Here is a 17,848-nt window from a genome sequence, read left to right on the forward strand (position 1 = left end):
TATTACTGACAAAAAAAAAAACAACACCAAAAAATAAAAACAACCATACACATACAAACTGCTCATATAGTAAATCCCCTTCCTATGTTTTATATTTATTCTTCATCTGAAGTCACGACAGTAAATGGTTCCACCTGCCTGTTTCCTGCCAGTCTTGCTCGAGGCCTGTCATTTACGGGTCTTTTCAAAGACCCAGAAGGTGGCTCTGTTAGTCACCTCTATGTTGTGGTCGTTTTCCATTCCGTGTATTTCTGCTGTTATCTTTTGCGTTTCCTTTTTCCTACTTTCTTTGACTTTATTCAGCCGTTCTCTTGATAACTTCTTGTACTGAATGTTTGATTTACCGATCTTCAGCCTTTTAACCTCATATAAGCCTCTTATATATCCTGATATGTGGAATTATTATTGTTCACTTCTAAGCATATCCTCAAGTCCATTACACTTTCTTCCTTATCCATGAATTATTTAAAGGGGTCTTTCAATTTCTATTTTTTGGTTATTGACTTCTTCTTGAATTACATGGTGGTCAGAGAATGTTATTTGTTCAGTCCAGCTCTTTAACATTAACCTAAGATTGCTTTTTTTGGTGGGATGGTCAATTTTCTTTTATTTATTTATTTGTTTATTTATTTTAAAGAATGGGTTATTGATTTTTAGAGAGAGAGAAAGGGAGAGGGAGAGAAAAAGAGAAACATTGATGTGAGAGCATAACATGGTTCCGCATGCCCCCTACTGGGGATGAAGCCCAAAGCCAGGGTATGTACCCTGACCAGGAATTGAACCAGCAACCTTTCGGTGCACAGGATAATGCCCAACCGACTGAGCCACACAGCCAGGGCTTTCCTCTTTTATACATAGAACACAGCTCATCAAGCTTAAAGTCACCATATTTGTAAACTAAATATGTTTGGTTTATAAGAATTGCTTAAGCCGAAACCAGTTTGGTTCAGCGGTAGAGCATCGGTCTGCGGTCTAAAAGGTCCCAGGTTCGATTCCAGTCAAGGGCATGTACATTGGTTGTGGGCACATCCCCGGTAGGGGGTGTGCAAGAGGCAGCTGGTCGATGTTTCTCTCTCATCGACGTTTCTATCTCTCTCCCTTCCTCTCTGTAAGAAAAATCAATAAAATATATATTAAAAAACAAAAGAAAAAATGGCAATATTTCAACTTAAAAAAAAAAAAGAATTGCTTAAGTACCTGAGAAGGCTTGTCGGCCAATGATACTTGGGAAATTAAGCAAATCTATATGGAATGGATAATGGAATATGAAATGTTTAAAGGACTTTAAATTGGTAAATGAGACCAAAATTAATCAAAGCCGACTTAAAAGTGTTGGCTAAAACTTCCTAGACCTAGAATTAAAATCAGTTATTTAAGCTGACAGTAAAGAGCTTTAGGATAAACTAGGCATTTTACTTTTATGCATCCGTTAATTGGGTATTATTAAAACCTAAGCAAACATCTGAATAGTCTTTTCTACACACACACACACAAAAATGACTTTTAAGGGCACCAAAACCCAGTCACATTAATGTGTCTCTGTGTGTACGGGTTTGAGGTTATCTGAGACAGTCTTGTCACCTCGTAGTCCTGCGTGTGTGGAGCCAAGAACATACAAATTCCCAGCAGGGCCCCTTTAAATTCACACGGGAAGTGCCTGGGTCACCTCTCTCCTGCCCGACGTGCCCATCACGGGCTGCGGGTCACACGGGACCCTGAGGACAAACGGGACTGACGTTGTGGCTCACGGTGTGCCCGAGGGATGTCCCGTCTCCGCGTGAGAGGCCGTGGGGTGCCCGCAGGCCCCACAGTCTGAGGCTGGGCTGCCCTGGACCCCTGCTCCTCCGGGGCTCAGAGCACAGACAGCAGGATGGGTTCTCTCCAGCGGAACCCTCACGGCACCTCCGGGAGGCCCGGGGCCAGAGAGCAGGGCTGTCCACCTGGAGGAAAGCCCTGTGGAGCCGTGGGAGAGGGGACGCGCAGTCACACACACAATCCCGGAAATACCCTTTATTTATTTGTTTTATTTTACTTTATTTTTCCCATCGCCGTTTATCCCCTCTGTGTCCCCTTCCACCTCCAGCCACTGCTACCGCACCACCACACCGCTGTCCATGTCCATGCGTTCTTTTTCTCTTTTCCTTTTTTGCTCAATCCCCTCCTCCCTCCCACCCCCCAGTCAGCTGCCTGCTCTCTGTCTTTGAGTCTGTCTCTGTTTTGCTTGGTAGTTCAGTTTGTTCATTAAATTCCGCATATGAGTGAAATTATATGGAACTTGTCTTTCTTTGACTGGTTTATTTCACGTAGCAAAATGTTCTCCAGATCCATCCATGCTGTCACACAAAAGGAGGGGGGGGGGAGAGGAGAGAGAGAGAGAGAGAGAGAGAGAGAGAGAGAGAGAGAGAGACATCAATGATGAGAGAATCATCGATTGGTTGCCTCCTGCACCCACCCCCACTACTGGGAATCGAATTCTGACCTCCTGATTCATGGGTGGATGGTCAACCACTGAGCCACACTGGCTGGGCCGGAAGTGTCTGTCTTAAAGCCATCCCAGAACGGCTGGGTCACGTAGGATGCGGGTCTTTACTCCCACTCACCTGAAGGGGCTCCCTGCAGAGGAAGGAGATGGGGAGGGAAAGGAAGGTGATGTGACAGTGAGAGTGTCTCCTTCTCAGAGGGACAGCTGGCCCCGGGCAGGCCAGGCGCACTGGCCCCCACTGTGGACAGGAGCAGGGACCAAGGCCACGCTGGGGGGAGCAGACAGTCAGCAGCAGCCTGCTCTGTCCCTCTGGGGCCCATGGCCTGACAGAGGGAACCAAAGGGGGACTAGTCACGGTTCACCCTTCCTCCGATGCAGCCTCCCAACACCCACCTGCCAGTTGCCCTCACCTGTCCTCGCAGAAAAGAGTCAGGCGAGCCGCAAAGTGTGGCTCAGTGGCTGAGCACTGACCTGTGTATGAACCAGGGGTCAGGGCACAGGCCCGGGTGCAAGCTCAGTCCTCAGTAGGAGGCGTGCAGGAGGCAGAATCAGTGATTCTCTGTCATCCTTGTGTTCCTGTCTCTCTCTCCCTCTCCCTTTCTCTATAAAATCAACTGAGAGAGAGAGAGAGAGACAGAGAGAGAGAGAGAAAGAGAGAGAGAGAGAGAGAGGGAGACTGGAGAAATCAACACTCTCCACTCCTCCCTGAACAACTGAAAAGTATTTGGAAAGAAGAAGAAAAGCTTCCCAGCAAAACAGGAAGAGCCGGAAGGGGACAAGTTCGCACAGAGCTGGCTCTGCTCTGCGGGGAGATGAAAGCAAACAGCCGGGAACTCTGCGTGTCTTCTCATCTGTTTCACATTCGCTGGGGGGGCGGGCTCGGGGCCCAGGGGCCCACAGGAGCCAGAGCCGGCCCTGGTTCATCTGTGATCGCTCAGCAGGCAGTGCTCCCAGCCCGGGCCTTGCCCCCGCCATCAGTCCTGCCGGCCTCGCTGGGGCCACCAGCCTCCATAGCCAGAGGGTATCAGAGACAAACAGTCACTGTGTTTTGGGGTGTCTTTGTACAGAAGCTTAGCATTTGCCCAAACTAACTCGCAGAGCGTGGGGGTGTCTTCCTCCTCCCTGTTCACCTCTCTGTGAGAGGGGCCCAGGCGTGGAGATTCTAGACACAGCTCTTTCAACTTAAAAACAAACAAACAAACAAACAAACAAAAAACACTTTATTCTTGAGGGTGTTACATATGTCCCTTTGTTCCCCTACTATCTTAACACATTTTTAAAATACATATTTTTATTGATTTCAGAGAGGAAGGGAGAGATAGAAACATCCATGATGAGACAGAATCAACGACTGGCTGCCTCCTACATGCCCCCTAGTGGGGATGGAGCCTGCAACCCGGGAATATGCCCTCACCTGACCAGGAATCGAACCGCAACCTCCTGGTTCATAGGTTGATGCTCAACCATTGACCCACACTGGCCGGGTTCTTTCCACTCTTCTTTGCAGCTTTCTGCCTCCTGGGCATCCATGGATGAGGTTTGGCCGTGGCGGACTTGAAAAGGGGCCACCGCTCAGCACTCAGGACCTCGCCACCATCCCACTGCTTTGGCTCTGGACCAAGTTCTCGCCCAGAGCTTCGTTTCTGGGCCGAGCACAGAGCCCCCGCCCTCCTTCATGGCCTGTGAGGCCCTGCACATGGCCCCTGCCCTCCCGGCAGACCTCCGGCTCCCCTCCCTCCATCCCAGCCCCCCATCTCCCTCAGACCTGCCCAGCACGCCCAGGGCCTTTGCACCTGCTGCTCTCCTCCCAGATCAGGCGGCTGACTCCCGTTTCCTGGTGCAGGTCTCAACTCAGATGTGGCTCCTCAAACGACCTGCCCTGACCTAGCTGAGTGCCCATTCACAGGTTATTAAAACCCTAGTTAGTCTTTCTGTAACACGCATCCGGCCTGAAAATCATAGTTTTGTTTTGTGTTCATTCTCTGTCTGCGTCCTCATAAGAATCAGAGCTTCCTGAGGACTGGGGTCTGTCTTCGTTCTGCCGTGGGGGTGTCTTTCTCTGCCGTGTCCCCAGCGTCTGGAATCACGCTGGCACCCAGGAAGGCTTAGCTGATTGGCTCCCAGTGGCAGGGAGCTGAGCGGCACCGGAGGCCCTGCCTGCAGGGAGCTCCCGATACAGGAGACGAGGCCAGCGACCAGCCAGCGGCTCCGTGTCCCTGAGCTCTGCAGACACCGCAGGGGGCCCATAACTTGTGGATGGGCGCTCAGCTGGGTCAGGGCAGGTCGTTTGAGGAGCCACATCTGAGTTGAGACCTGCACCAGGAAACGGGAGTCAGTCGCCTGATCTGGGAGGAGAGCAGCAGGTGCAAAGGCTGGTTGGTCCTGCGGGGGCGCCAGGCATGGCTTCATGCAGAAGGACATCCCAGTGCTGAGATTTGAAATGCATGCAGGTGTTTCCCAGAGCAACCAAAGGGGCAAGGGTGTGAAAAAGCAGGGACCACTCGAAACCAGTTTGGCTCAGTGGATAGAGCGTCAGCCTGCAGACTGGAAGGTCCCAGGTTCGATTCCGGTCAAGGGCATGTACCTTGGTTGCAGGCACATCCCCGGTAGGGGGTGTGCTGGAGGCAGCTGATCGATATTTCTCTCTCACTGATGTTTCTAACTCTCTAACCCTCTCCCTTCCTCTCTGTAAGAAATCAATAAAAAATATATTAATAAAAAATTTTTTAAAAAAGCAGGGACCATTCAGGAAACAGCAGGCATGTCCATGAGACCCAAGGAAGGAGTGGTGGGATGGGGGAGACTCGTGTGGCTCAGCGTTTGAGCATCGACCTATGAACCAGAAGGTCATGATTCAATTCCCAGTCAGAGCACAGGCGCGGGTTGTGGGCTCCATCCCCGGTGAGGGGCGTGCAGGAGGCCGCCGAGCAAAGGTTCTCTCTTTCATTGATGTTTTTCTCTCGCCCCGTCCCTTCCTCTCAGAAATCAATAAAAACCTATGCAAAGGGTTGCGGGAAGGGAGTGAGACGGTGAGGAAGCCCTCCTCCCGGGAGAGGAGCTTGGGCTTCCTCCTAGAGACATCGATGAACTTGAGAGGGGACTTCGCCGCCGCCTGCTGACACGTCGGCTCCTTCCCGCGTTGCAGTCTTACACAGAGGAATGACCTGGTGGAACGGCCTTTCCAAAAGATCCCTCGGCCAGAATCGGAGCGCCCATGTCCCTTGCCCAATTATGACCCTGTTCGGGCCTATTTCCAAAAGACTCTACTGCCCTCCCTCTAAAAATAGTCAGCCTTCCCTCGGGGGCGCCTGATTCCAGAGCACGGCGGTTCAGAAGGAGCACCGCTTGGTCTGTGTCTTTGGGACTCCAGTCACCGGACTGCACGCCTTCAGCTTTCTCGTCCACAGCTTCCCAAGTCCAATGACATCACATGGCGGGTGTCGCCGGGCAGCGGGAGGAGACGAAGGGGGTCCGATGGACAGAGAACGTGTGGTCATCTCAGCGTCTGCCATGTTTGGGTAGAAGCCCAGTGTCTCAGCAGTGGAGGGGGATAATAGGGCCGCCTGTAGGGTTGTTCTGAGGATTACGTTGGTGAATGTGGTCTGTAAAGCACCTGGAAGACTCAGAAACATGACGAGTGCTATGAAAGTGTTGGGTGTTATTTTTGGCCAATGCTTTTTCTTAAAAAAAAAAAAAAAAAAGGAATTGTGCCTTTCTTTTTCTTGTTTTTAAAAATATATTTTTATTGACTTCAGAGAGAGGAAGGGAGAAGTAGAAAGAGAAATATCAATGATGAGAGAGACACATCCATTAGCTGCCTCCTGCACACCCTCCACTGGGGATTGGGCCCACAACCCGGGCATGTGCCTTGACTGGGAATCAAACCCTGGCCTCCTGGTTCATGGGTCAACACTCTGAGCCACACCGGCTGGGCTGACCAACCCACTTTCCATTTCTACAATTAAACCAGAGTTTTAGTGGAAGAAAAACATGTAGATATATACTGTGTGCGTATGTCTACCTCTCTTTAGCTGTGAGCTGCAGGGGACATATGCATACACACATACACTTCCATATCACAGTGAAGAAGGCTGATGGAAACAAGGAGATGCATGTGAAACGTGCTGCTGGAGAAGAGCTCTACAGATACCCTTGATCACCAGAAGACAAACAAGTGGACTGCAGAGCAAATGAAGCCTGAACCATCGCTGGAGGCAAAAATGGCAGGACGGAAGCTCTCCTATTTCGGGCACATCCTGAGAAGCAGGGTTCTTTGGAAAGAATAATCATGCTGGAAAAAAATAGAAGGCAGCAGGAAAAGAGGAAGACCAGCTAGGCGATGGATTTCGACTTCCCTAATGAAACAGCCTGTAACACACACACAGGAGGTCTGTCAGGGGCGGCAGAAGGACGGGAGAGCTGCAGCCACGTGCCCAGGAGTGCCTGCAGCTTAGAGGCTGGGTGAGGCAAGGAGCAGGTTCTCCTAGAGCAGCGGTTCTCAACCTTCCTGATGCCGCGACCCTTTAATACAGTTCCTCACATTGTGGTGACTCCCAACCATAACATTATTTTCGTTGCTACTTCATAACTGTAATTTTGCTGTTAACGAATCATAATGTAGACATCTGTGTTTTCCGATGGTCTTAGGCTCTACTTAGTTGGGACCCACAGGTTGAGAACCGCTAGCAGGGTCGCCTAAGACCATCGGAAAACACAGACATTTACATTACGATTCACTAACAGTAGTAAAATTGCAGTTATGAAGTAGCAAGGAAAATAAGGTTATGGTTGGGGTCACCTCCACACGAGGAACTGGATTAAAGGGCCACGGCGTTAGGAAGGTTGAGAACTGCTGCCTTAGAGCTTCCGGAAGGACCCAGCCCTCGGGCAGCTTGACGTGAGCACAGGGACACTGACGTGGGACCTCTGGAAGGTGGCACGTTTGTGCTGTGATAAGCCCCTGAATGTGTGGCGATGTGTTACGGTCGTCGTAGGGAATTAATGCACCTTTATTCCAGCACCAGGACCTCAAGCCCGGGCCCCTCTGTTTCCGAAGACGTAGCACAGAGCCTTCACAGGGGCTCACAGACGCCGCTGAATGAACTGCCGAGTGGATTAATGCTCATCCACTTCATTCAGCTGCCTGTCTCCACCCCCCCCAAGCCTGAAAACACACACACACACAGCTACACACACACACACACAGCTACACACACACACAGCTACACACACACACACAGAGCTACACACAGAGCTACACACGCTATACACACACACACAGCTACACACACACAGCTACACACACACAGCTACACACACACACACACACAGCTACACACACAGCTACACAAAGCTACACACACACACAGCTAACACACACAGCTACACACATACACACGCTATACACACACACAGCTACACACACACACACACACACAGCTACACACACACACAGCTACACACACACACACAGAGCTACACACACAGCTACACACGCTATACACACACACACAGCTACACACACACAGCTACACACACAGCTACACACACACACACCCCTACACAGCTCATCTGACCACTCCCCCTCCAACCCCCAGGAGGGCAGCTCTGATCTTACACCCGAGCCCACATGAAGCTGCCCAGCAAACAGCTATTTCACGACTCTTCTTCTGGCCTCTGTTCTATGCCCGCCTAAACACACGTATATATTTAACTTCGTTCTTTTGAACAAAATGGGACCGCACGATCCACACCCTGTTGATATTCAGGGGGGAGGGTAATCTCTTCCAAGGTGATAATCGGACACATCCACAGAGATGCAGGGACGAGAAGCGGACATTTTAACATGGCTGATTTGAAAAATCATAAGAACTGGGGTTGCATCACAGAAATGTAAAAACCATCTTCTCTGATAAACAAGCAATGGCAGCCAGAGGCAGCCCTGATCCTCACCACTTCCTCATCCCTCCCACCTCCACCTCAGCCCCCTCTCAGCCACCGAGGCAACGGTGACATCTGCATTTAGAGATAACATTGAGGGAGGGAAGCAGATGCCAGACAGGGTGGTTTTGTTAAAAAGAACGAAGTCAAACATATACGTGTGTGTGTGTGTGTGTGTGTGTGTGTGTGCGCGCGCGCGCGCGCGCGCGGGCATAGAACAGAGGCCAGAAGAAGATGCAGGAAGATGGGAACACATTTTGACGGAGATTAGCGACAGCTGGTTTTTATTTTTCTTATTTTAATTTAATTTACAAAGAACAAGACTGCTGATGTAATAAAGTTTAAATCATTCAAAATAAAAGAAACGGAGCGTTTGCGTGGCGGGGCTACTCCGAGTCCCCTTCCGGGCACCCAGGTCTCTCTGCCCCCCCCCCCCCCCCCCCGCCGTGGGAAGCTGGGTCCCCTGAGTCCCGGCGGGCTCGGTAGGAAAACTGCGGGAGGCGGGAGAATGGCGTGGCCCGGGGCCTGGGCATCAGGAGGCACGGAGACATGGTCAGCAGGGTGCTTTCTACCGAACCTTCCGAGGATGGCCTGCGTGGGGCTCCGTGTGGAGGGTGGGAGCCCTCTCTGCCCCTCCCCGGGCGCCGCATCGCCCTCCCGCGGTCTCCGCCGGCCGGACGGGCGAGGCAGGTGCCGCCGGGGACCTGGGCCTGCGGCGGACGAGGCCCAGGACCACCCGGCCGCCTGGGCCTGGTCCACCCGCCCCGCCCCTTCCCTGCAGCGGCGTGTTTGTTTTAATTCACCGGGGCCGTTTACAAAACCACACTCCCACGGACGCATACATAATGGATAAGGTGTGCGCGCGCGTGTGTGTGTGTGTGTGTGTGTGTGTGTGTGTGTGTGTGAGGGGGACGGCAATGTTTTAAAGAAAACCCCGCAGGGCCTGGCACGGCAGCAGCAACTGCATTTCTGCTGCATCACATTTAACCGTTTGCAAACCGGTGCCGGGAGGATGCGCCGCGGCTGCAGCCTCGGCCGCCCGCCTCCGTTTGTTCGGGGCCCGCGGAGACCTGCATCGGGGGGAGTAGGGTCCAGAGGAGGGAGGCGTTGTCAGCTCCCCGGGGCCGGGAAGATGGCGAGGGGAGTGGGGGATGCAAAGACTGCCAAAGCCCAGCTCCCCACGAGCCCAGCCAGCATCCGCCCGCCTCCCTCTGCGCCGGGGCTCCCCGCCGGCCGGCGAGGCCCCTTTAAGAGCCGGCGCGCGCCCCCGCCCCGCGTGCTCCCACTTTCCATAGCAACGGCCCCGGGGGAGGGGGACGTCCTGGCAACGGCGCGCCCGCCCCCGGCGAGCGGTCACGTGACGGCGCGCAGCTGGAGCGCGGGCGCGCGCCGGGGCCTGAGCGCTGCTGCGGCGCGTGCGCGAGCGAGCGGTGCCGCACCGGCCGCGGGAGCCGGGAGTATTATGGGCTGTGGGCGCCGCCGCGGAGCAAGATGGAGCTGTCTGCCGTGGGCGAGCGGGTCTTCGCGGCCGAATCCATCATCAAGCGGCGGATCAGGAAGGTGAGCCGCCTCCCCGGGGCGGGACGCCGCGTCCCCCCGCCGCTGGCCGGCCCGCGGGGGCCTCGCGGCGCTGCGGCCCCGCTCGCCCGGGCTCCGCGCCCACCCCCACGCCGGCGCCTCCGCGGGTGCCCGCATCCTCCCCACCCCCACTCCCCCCTTTTTCCTTACCCCCCCCCCTCTGTTTTTCAGGGGCGCATCGAGTACCTGGTGAAATGGAAGGGGTGGGCCATCAAGTGAGTGCCGCGGGGTGCGGGGGCCGGGGGAGGGGAGGCCGGGGGCGCCGGGCCTTTTTTCCGGGGGGACGGGCGGGGGGCGGGGGCGGCGCCCACGTTTGCGCCCTGGCCGGTGCCGCGGCCTCGGTCCCCATGGGCACGCCCCGCCTGTGCGCCCGGCAGGTACAGCACCTGGGAGCCCGAGGAGAACATCCTGGACGCGAGGCTCATCGCCGCCTTCGAGCAGAAGTGAGTTCGGGAGGCCGGAGGCCGGCGGGGGCGCGGGGAGCCGCGCGGGCGGGCAGCGCCGCGGGGGCCCGGGGAAGGGGCTCTTTCTTAACCTTCCGCGTTTCCCCGCCGCAGGGAGAGGGAGCGTGAGCTGTACGGGCCCAAGAAGAGGGGACCCAAGCCCAAAACTTTCCTCCTGAAGGTAACCTGGCCCGGCCCCAGCGGCCCCTGCTCGGGCCTCCAGCGCCGGCGGCGCAGCGCGGGGCCTGCGAGGGGGGGAGGCGGGGAGGGAGGGAGGGGTCGGCGGCCGCCAGGCGGGCGGGCCTCTCCAGGCGGCCCCAGCCGGGCAGGGGGGTGGCTGTGAGCCCCTGGCAGCAGCCCGGCCTTCTCTGGCTTCAGCGAGAGAGTGTGGAAGTGGGGAGCCCCGAGGGGGGTCATCCTCGCTGGCAACATCAGGTTTGGGGAGGCCAGCAGGGCGCCGGGAAGGGGGTGGCAGGGAGGTGGCTTCTGCACCTGGAAGCCCTCCTCTTCCCCAGCCCTGAGCCATCTCGTTGTGATCCGCCTGGAATGAGACCCCAGGGGGGGAATGGATGTGGGCTGCCTCATGGCAGGGAGCAGGGAGAGGCCACCTGGCCCCAGCTTCCCTCGCTCCCAGGATTTGTTCTGCATGCCTTCCCTCCTCCCTCACGGAGGGATTCCGCTTGAATTTGACCTCAAGGCACTTCACTTTGAGTTCATCACCCAGGGCGGACCGCTGGCTCCGGGGCCCTGAGCCTCAGTTCCTTCCTGCCTCTGGCTGTTTCCAGAGGCCCTAATGAGGACTGAGAGGAGGGCAGGGCAAGCAGAGCCCTTAAGCCTTGGCAGGGGAGGGAGACCTAGCTCCCGAGGAAGGCATCTTAGTTCGGGGATATTTTATTTTATGTCATTTTGTTGGTGAGAAAGAACAGAGTCTGGAAAGGGGAAGGCAAGATGGCACCAGGCAAGGCTGTAAGTGACGGTCTCCGTGTTAGCGCCAAGCTTGTCCCAGGGCCCCTTCCCACCCCGACAGCCTGCGCCTTCGTGGCGATTGGTACAGAGAGGGCAGTGAGGACTCTGCAGAGAAGAGGCTGTGCGGGGTGCAGAAGCTCAGAATCGCCCATCCATCCGAAAGGCTCCCAGCCCAGCCCGAGTTGGGTGGGCGCCTCCAGCCTCACCTCCCCACCCAGTAGGACTTGTTTGGGGACTTGCTTTGGGGTTAAAGCAGAAGTGAAGGAAATGTTGGTTTCCAGCATGACATGTTCCTGTAACCCTGGGCCCTGATCTACACATGTCTCAGGGGGTCCATGAAGCAGCCTTAACCCTTGATGCTTCTTAGGAGCAATTGTGCAGAGCAGCTAAAGGGCTGGTATGACGCCCTCAGCGCTGCTGGAGCACCCTCTAGCGGCGAAGCGAGTAATGACTAAAATTTTTATTCACAAAATGCCTTTTTTTTTTTTTTTTTAATAGTTTTAGTTCCTGAGCTGGCTATGGGCCTAGTGCAATGCTGAGTCCCCATATGGATTATTCTCTCAACACTCTATGAAGTGGGGAGTATTATCTCCATTTCACAGATGAGAAAGTCAAGGCCCACGCAGGGGAATTGACTTACCTGAGATCCCATCACCCAACTTCATAACTTCACCCTGTCCTTCCCTTCACCCTGTCCTTCAGAGAGTACACATCGAGGAAGGGACAAGGTGGGAAGCACACGCGGGAAACCATGAAGGGACGGGGTGCAGAAGCAAGTGAGAAGGCCTTGCCTGGGTGGGAGAGATCAGCTTGATCTGAACCCAATGCCCTGTGAGTCACCGAGGGGCAATGTGCACAGTAAGCCTGCACCTTCCGCTGGGAACTATTTTGAAGGGAACAGGAGCCGGGAAATAGATCACATTATCCCCGTTTACACTTAAAAAACAGGCGAGGGGGCTCCTCCGAGCCATGCCTGTCACCGGGTCAGAATACTATCAACCCGGGCCGTCGGCTGTGGTTGCCATTTTTAAAAAAGAAAATTGTACTTGGTGGGGCAAAAGTAGATTTATAGTTGTTCATATGGAAAATAATACAGAAATAAATTTTCATATTAGTCACAACTCTAAGCCCACTTTTGCCCCATCCTGTATTTAGGAATTAAAGGAAAGAAACGTTTCTCGCAGAAAGTTTAGGCACCATACCTTAGAAAAACCTTGCTGCCCATCAGCATAGATAAGTTGGTATTGATTGCTAGCTGCATGCCACACACTGTGCTAAGCAGGTAACAAGTGATGGCCACAGGAGCCGCGGTGGTGGGCCCTGCTCTGACTGCACAGATAGGGAAAGAGACCCGGGGACCCCCTGAGCTGGGAGTTCATCCTGGAGCCGATGTTTGCCCACACCCTTGGCCGCTCCCCAGGGGCTGTCCATCCCTGCTGGACTCTGAGAACCATTGTTACAGAGGACCAAGGGCCCAGGCCATCAGAGGGAACCACCCCGCCCTGGGGGAGCAGCCAGAACCAGGGTCCCCCAAGCGCCAGCGGGGTTGAACCTGCAAAAGGCCCTACCTGCCTTCCCCTGCCTTTGGGAAAGGCTGGAAGGGAACCAGGTACCGCCTGGGAGCAAACTGCTGGGAGCCCTGGCAGGGCAGGCCAGGCTCCGCGGGCTGCCACCTAGAGGCTGAAAGCGGCTATGCTGGGAGGGCCTGGCATTAAAGTGTACGCCCACATTTCAATGAAAAGCATCTTTACTTACTCAGCAAGTGAGTCAGAAAACACCTGTTCTGGGGGTTGTGGTCAGATACGACCTAGTCTGTGTAAGGGCGGTGCAGCTACCTCCAGGTACTGGTTAAGCATCCAGTGGTGGTATGGGGTGGGGTGAAGGGACCCCAGACCACAGATCCCGCTCCCAGGGAGCTCAGACTATGGAAATGTGGCCTTTTCTTGGCCATCACCATCCCCCACCCAGGTGAATGCAGTTACCCCCAAAGTCCCTGTCCCACTGGAGCTGGGGTGTACCCCTGAAAGAGCCCCCTGCCCCACCAGGAAGTAGGTGCCTGTAGGATGCAGACCAGTCAGCCACCTCCACCCTCTCTGCAGCCATTGCTCAGTCCCTTGGCCACTCTGCCTCCACTGTCTCAGCGCCCCTTCAGCAGCCTCTGGGGCCGCTGCAACCACCGGGCCCAGTCAGACTCAGGACCAGGGCGCCCCTACTCGGGCTGAGCCCGCACCACCCGCCCTGTACCCACAGGCGCGGGCCCAGGCCGAGGCCCTCCGCATCAGCGATGTGCACTTCCCCGTCAAGCCGAGCGCCAGCGCCTCCTCGCCCAAGCTGCACTCCAGCGCCGCCGTGCACCGGCTCAAGAAGGACATCCGCCGCTGCCACCGCATGTCCCGCCGGCCGCTGGCCCGCCCCGACCCCCAGGGCGGCAGCCCGGGCCTGCGCCCGCCCATCTCGCCCTTCTCCGAGACCGTGCGCATCATCAACCGCAAGGTGAAGCCGCGGGAGCCCAAGCGGAACCGCATCATCCTGAACCTGAAGGTCATCGACAAGGGCGCCGGTGCGGGGGGCGCCGGGCAGGGGGCCGGCAACCTGGCCCGCCCCAAGGTCCCCTCCCGGAACCGCGTCATCGGCAAGAGCAAGAAGTTCAGTGAGAGCATCCTGCGCACGCAGATCCGCCACATGAAGCTGGGCGCCCTGGCGCTGTACAAGCCGCCCGCGCCCGGCGCCCTGCCCGCCCCGCCCGGCAAGGCCGACCCGGCCGCCCCCGCCCCGGGGCTGCCCCTGGCGGCCCCCGCCGCCTCCTACGATGCCCGCAGCTCCAGCTCCTCCGGCTGCCCCTCGCCCGCACCACAGTCCTCCTCCGACCCCGACGACGCGCCCCCCAAACTGCTCCTCGAGACCATGAGCCCATCTGCCCCCGACTGGCAGGAGCCCGAGGTGCTCGACCTGTCCATCTCTCCCGAGGCGGCGGCCGCCGGCAAGCGGGCACCCCCCAGCGCCCCTCCGTCCGCGGGCCAGGAGCCGCCCCCCGCCCCCGAGCCCGCGGGCGCCGCCGAGCCGGAGGCCGGGGACTGGCGCCCCGAGATGTCGCCCTGCTCCAACGTGGTCGTCACCGACGTCACTAGCAACCTCCTGACCGTCACCATCAAGGAGTTCTGCAACCCCGAGGATTTCGAGAAGGTGGCTGCCGGGGTGGCAGGCTCTGCCGGTGGGGGCGGCAGCGGCGGGCTGAGCAAGTGAGGGGCTCCAGCCAGGAGGAGGCTTTGGGGGGGCCTCCTGCCGAAGGTCGCGCTTTCTCCCACCCCCTCAGACACCTGCCTGTGCTTTGCTTCTTTCCAGTGGCTCAGTGTTACCCCGGGATGGGATGGGCAGTGGGAACCCCTCCAGCCCAGTGGGGGTCCGACCTGGACCAGATTAGGGCTGGAGTTGGGCAGAGGCACTGGCAAGTCCTCTTGTCATTCGGCACCCTCTCTCGCCATGCACGGGAGGCCCACTGGGCGACTCCTAGGGAGTCCCAGAACCTGGGGTTCAGCTGCCGCCTCCAGCCCTGCCCTGTCTCCCCAGCTTGCTTCCAGCTCGCGCACGCACGGCATCTGATTTCTCGGTGCTACCCGGCAGCCGAGGGGCCTTAGGAGACCCCTCCCAGCATGGGCACCCTTCCTTTCCTTCCTCCGGGTGCCAGGGCAGAAGGGCAGGGATGGCAGAGCCCAGCCAGGTTGAGGAGCCCAGTGAGGGTGGCGGTGCCCAGAGCACGGGTCTGCCCACTTCTGGAGGAGACTCGAGCACTCCTTTCGGCCCCACCCCCCTCTCTAACCCCTGACTGGCAGGTGGGAGCTGGCAGGACTTCACCTGTCGGGCTCCCAGCAGCTAAGGGCCCCTCAGTTCACGACCAAAGGTGCTTCCGGAACCTGCCGCGGACACTTCCAGCCCTGTGTGTGTGCGTGTGCAGCCACTTGCTGTGCGTGTGCTGCCGTGTGTGCACCGGCCCTGGTCCAGCTTACGGGCGGCACCCCAGGGTTCCTCAGGACGGGGCCGCCCGAGGCCTGGACCTTCCCCTGCCGTTGGCTGGGCCTGTGGGGCCCCCAGGCCTACCCCCTGGCCCGTGTGCTGGGCGTGCAGCCTGACCGGAGCCTCTGGCTGCGCACACGGCACGGGGGGGTGGGGTGGGGGGGGGCCTGAGGCGGTGAAGGGAGACCGTCCGAGCGTCCCTTCCTCCTGGGTGCTGTGGGGAGGGGGAAGCCGGGCTCTGAGCTCCGGGGCTCCAGCTCCTCGCCCCCCTCGCCTGCTTCTGACTGCGGAGGCTGTCTCAGCGCTCCCTCTGCTGCCAGGAGCTGAGGCATCCGTGCCAGCGGCAGAGACCAAAGCCCCGTTCCAGTCCAGACCTGGGAGGACAGGCAGGCCGAGGGGGGGCGCGAAGAGGGGCCGGGGTCTGGTGCGCTGGGGAGGCAGCCTGGGCCACTGGCTGCCAGGTTGGCATGAGGAGCAGCCCTGGGTCCTGCCAGGGCTCGGTGTAGCCCTGGTACATGGGTGACAGGGTCCACTCGGAGCAGGAGGCAGAAAGGGAATCTGATTGGGGAACAGGAAGTGTGGGAGGACTCGCATCCCCCACCAGGGGCTGCAACCAGGCCTCTGGCCCCCCACCCCAGGGTGCAGAGCGAGGGCCTCGGAGGGTTTGGGGGGCTGGCACTCCCGGACCCTCCCACCGGCCCTTGGTGTTGGCTCCATGGCTGTCCAAGTGCCAATGGGCTGCCCCCCAAATAAGGGCTGGTTTCTCCTCTGTCCTCGGAGGTGACCCCCGACCCCTCACCCCAGGTGAGCAACCACCTGGCGTCAGTTCCAGGTGTCTCCGAGACCATAGAAATGTGTTTTCCTGAGAGTCTGTCATTCGTGACTTTTTGTAAAGAAGTTGTGTTTTCAGAGGTGATTTTATGACGGGAAAGTGAAAGAATTAGTTTTGCAAAAAACAAAAAAGAGGAAAAAAAAGAAATAGAAAAAAATATTGTGGGATTCCTATGGGGATGGGGAGGGAGGGGACAAAGATATTTAAGGAAAACTGGTAACGCAGTGATTGCACAGGTGAGTGGCAATGGAGGGCAGGAACGGAGGGCGGCCGTGGCCACCGCCTGCCTTCGAGGTGGGGCAGAGTGAGCCCTCCACCCCGGCCTGACCCTCCAGGGAAAGGGTGACGGCTGGTTCTAAGCTGCAGGGGCCCAGCACATGGAGCTGAGATGTGGGGAGTGGGCAGGCTATGCCAGGACAGCGTTGGTGAAGGCTGGTGAATAGGGTTGCTTGCTCTCCTCTGTCCTTCACTTGTTGGGCCATCTGGTCCCTACCACCCCCCCCCCCATGGGGACGTCTCCCCATCACCCAAAGACCAGGCCCCCCTGCACTTCCCTGGCCAGGGAGAGGATACGCTTCAGGGAGACGGGAGCTGAGCACGACGGGTGACGTAGGTGGTGCCCCTCAGGGGTTGGGTTACCATGGAGAGAAGAGAATGCGTACCCCTTCTCTGTCCACTGGTGACGGTTGCTGCCTGGCCCCTCTCCTGGCAGAGGCACGCATGCAGCTGCTCTGGATGACGGCTCCCTGGTGGCCTGTGTGGGCGGCATCACGAGCAAACGGCCCTTTCCTCTCCCAGGTGGTGGGAGCCGGCCCGAAAGCACCCACTCCCGCACGGCTCAGCCCCCAGGGCCCTCCCCCCTTGCTGCCTTCCCACTTGCCTGATTACCAAGCAGAGGTGGCAGCCTGGTTTGCTTTATTTTTACATGTGAGATGTCCCCTAATGCCACCCCTTCCCACCCCCATGTCATAGGAAACGGGTGAGGTCTGGTGTCTCCGGTTTGAGATGGGAAGTTGGGACCATCCTGTGCTCCCCTCTGACCCTCATTTGCCCATCTGTGAAATGGGTGTGTGGGAGCCAGGCCTCTGTGGGGCGCTGCTGGTGGCCAGGCAGCAGCTGAGGATTAGGTGAGGGGTGGTTGAGGTTGTCTCTCGCAGCCCCTTTTCTCACCCTACAAGGGGTCAGGGTCACATGAGTTCCATCCTTTTTCTGCTCTGGAGAGGAGGATCAAGCTCCCAGCCTCGCTGTGCGCTGGGCCGGGTTGGAGGGATCACCCCGTTTATGGAAACGGCTCCTAGAGGCAGAGATGCCTCTGGCATTTGTAAAGCCCCTTTACTTGCTGGGCCCTGGAGCTGCCGCAGAGCCAGCAGGCTGCCCCTGAGCCAGGGTCCTGCGTGAGGGTTGTCCAGAGCAGAAAGCGTTAGCTCGGGCAGGAGCGGGTGGGCCGCCGTCAGCCTTCCGGCCCGGAACCAGGCGAGCACCCTGTCTCCCGCCCTCGGGGCATCGTGGCTTAGGGATTGATTGGTTTTGCACTTGGCCCCCGGAGCGGAGCCCCTGTCAGCCCCGCGATGCACTAGCCCACGGCGGCCCTGGGGG

At 57.6% G+C, this 17,848-nt stretch overlaps 1 protein-coding gene across 1 annotated transcript; it reads left to right on the forward strand.

Moving 5' to 3' along the window:
- The first annotated feature begins 9,595 nt into the window (after window positions 1-9,595).
- On the forward strand, window positions 9,596-16,317 carry CBX6 (chromobox 6). The gene is made up of 5 exons (XM_036457401.2): window positions 9,596-9,982; window positions 10,172-10,215; window positions 10,378-10,443; window positions 10,558-10,624; window positions 13,660-16,317. The coding sequence occupies exons 1-5, from the start codon at window positions 9,914-9,916 to the stop codon at window positions 14,650-14,652; spliced, it is 1,239 nt and encodes a 412-aa protein (XP_036313294.1). The 5' UTR covers window positions 9,596-9,913; the 3' UTR covers window positions 14,653-16,317.
- Window positions 16,318-17,848: the final 1,531 nt, after the last annotated feature.

This window comes from Pipistrellus kuhlii, unplaced genomic scaffold, assembly GCF_014108245.1.
Source record: "Pipistrellus kuhlii isolate mPipKuh1 unplaced genomic scaffold, mPipKuh1.p scaffold_m20_p_3, whole genome shotgun sequence".
NCBI classification, from domain to species: domain Eukaryota; kingdom Metazoa; phylum Chordata; class Mammalia; order Chiroptera; family Vespertilionidae; genus Pipistrellus; species Pipistrellus kuhlii.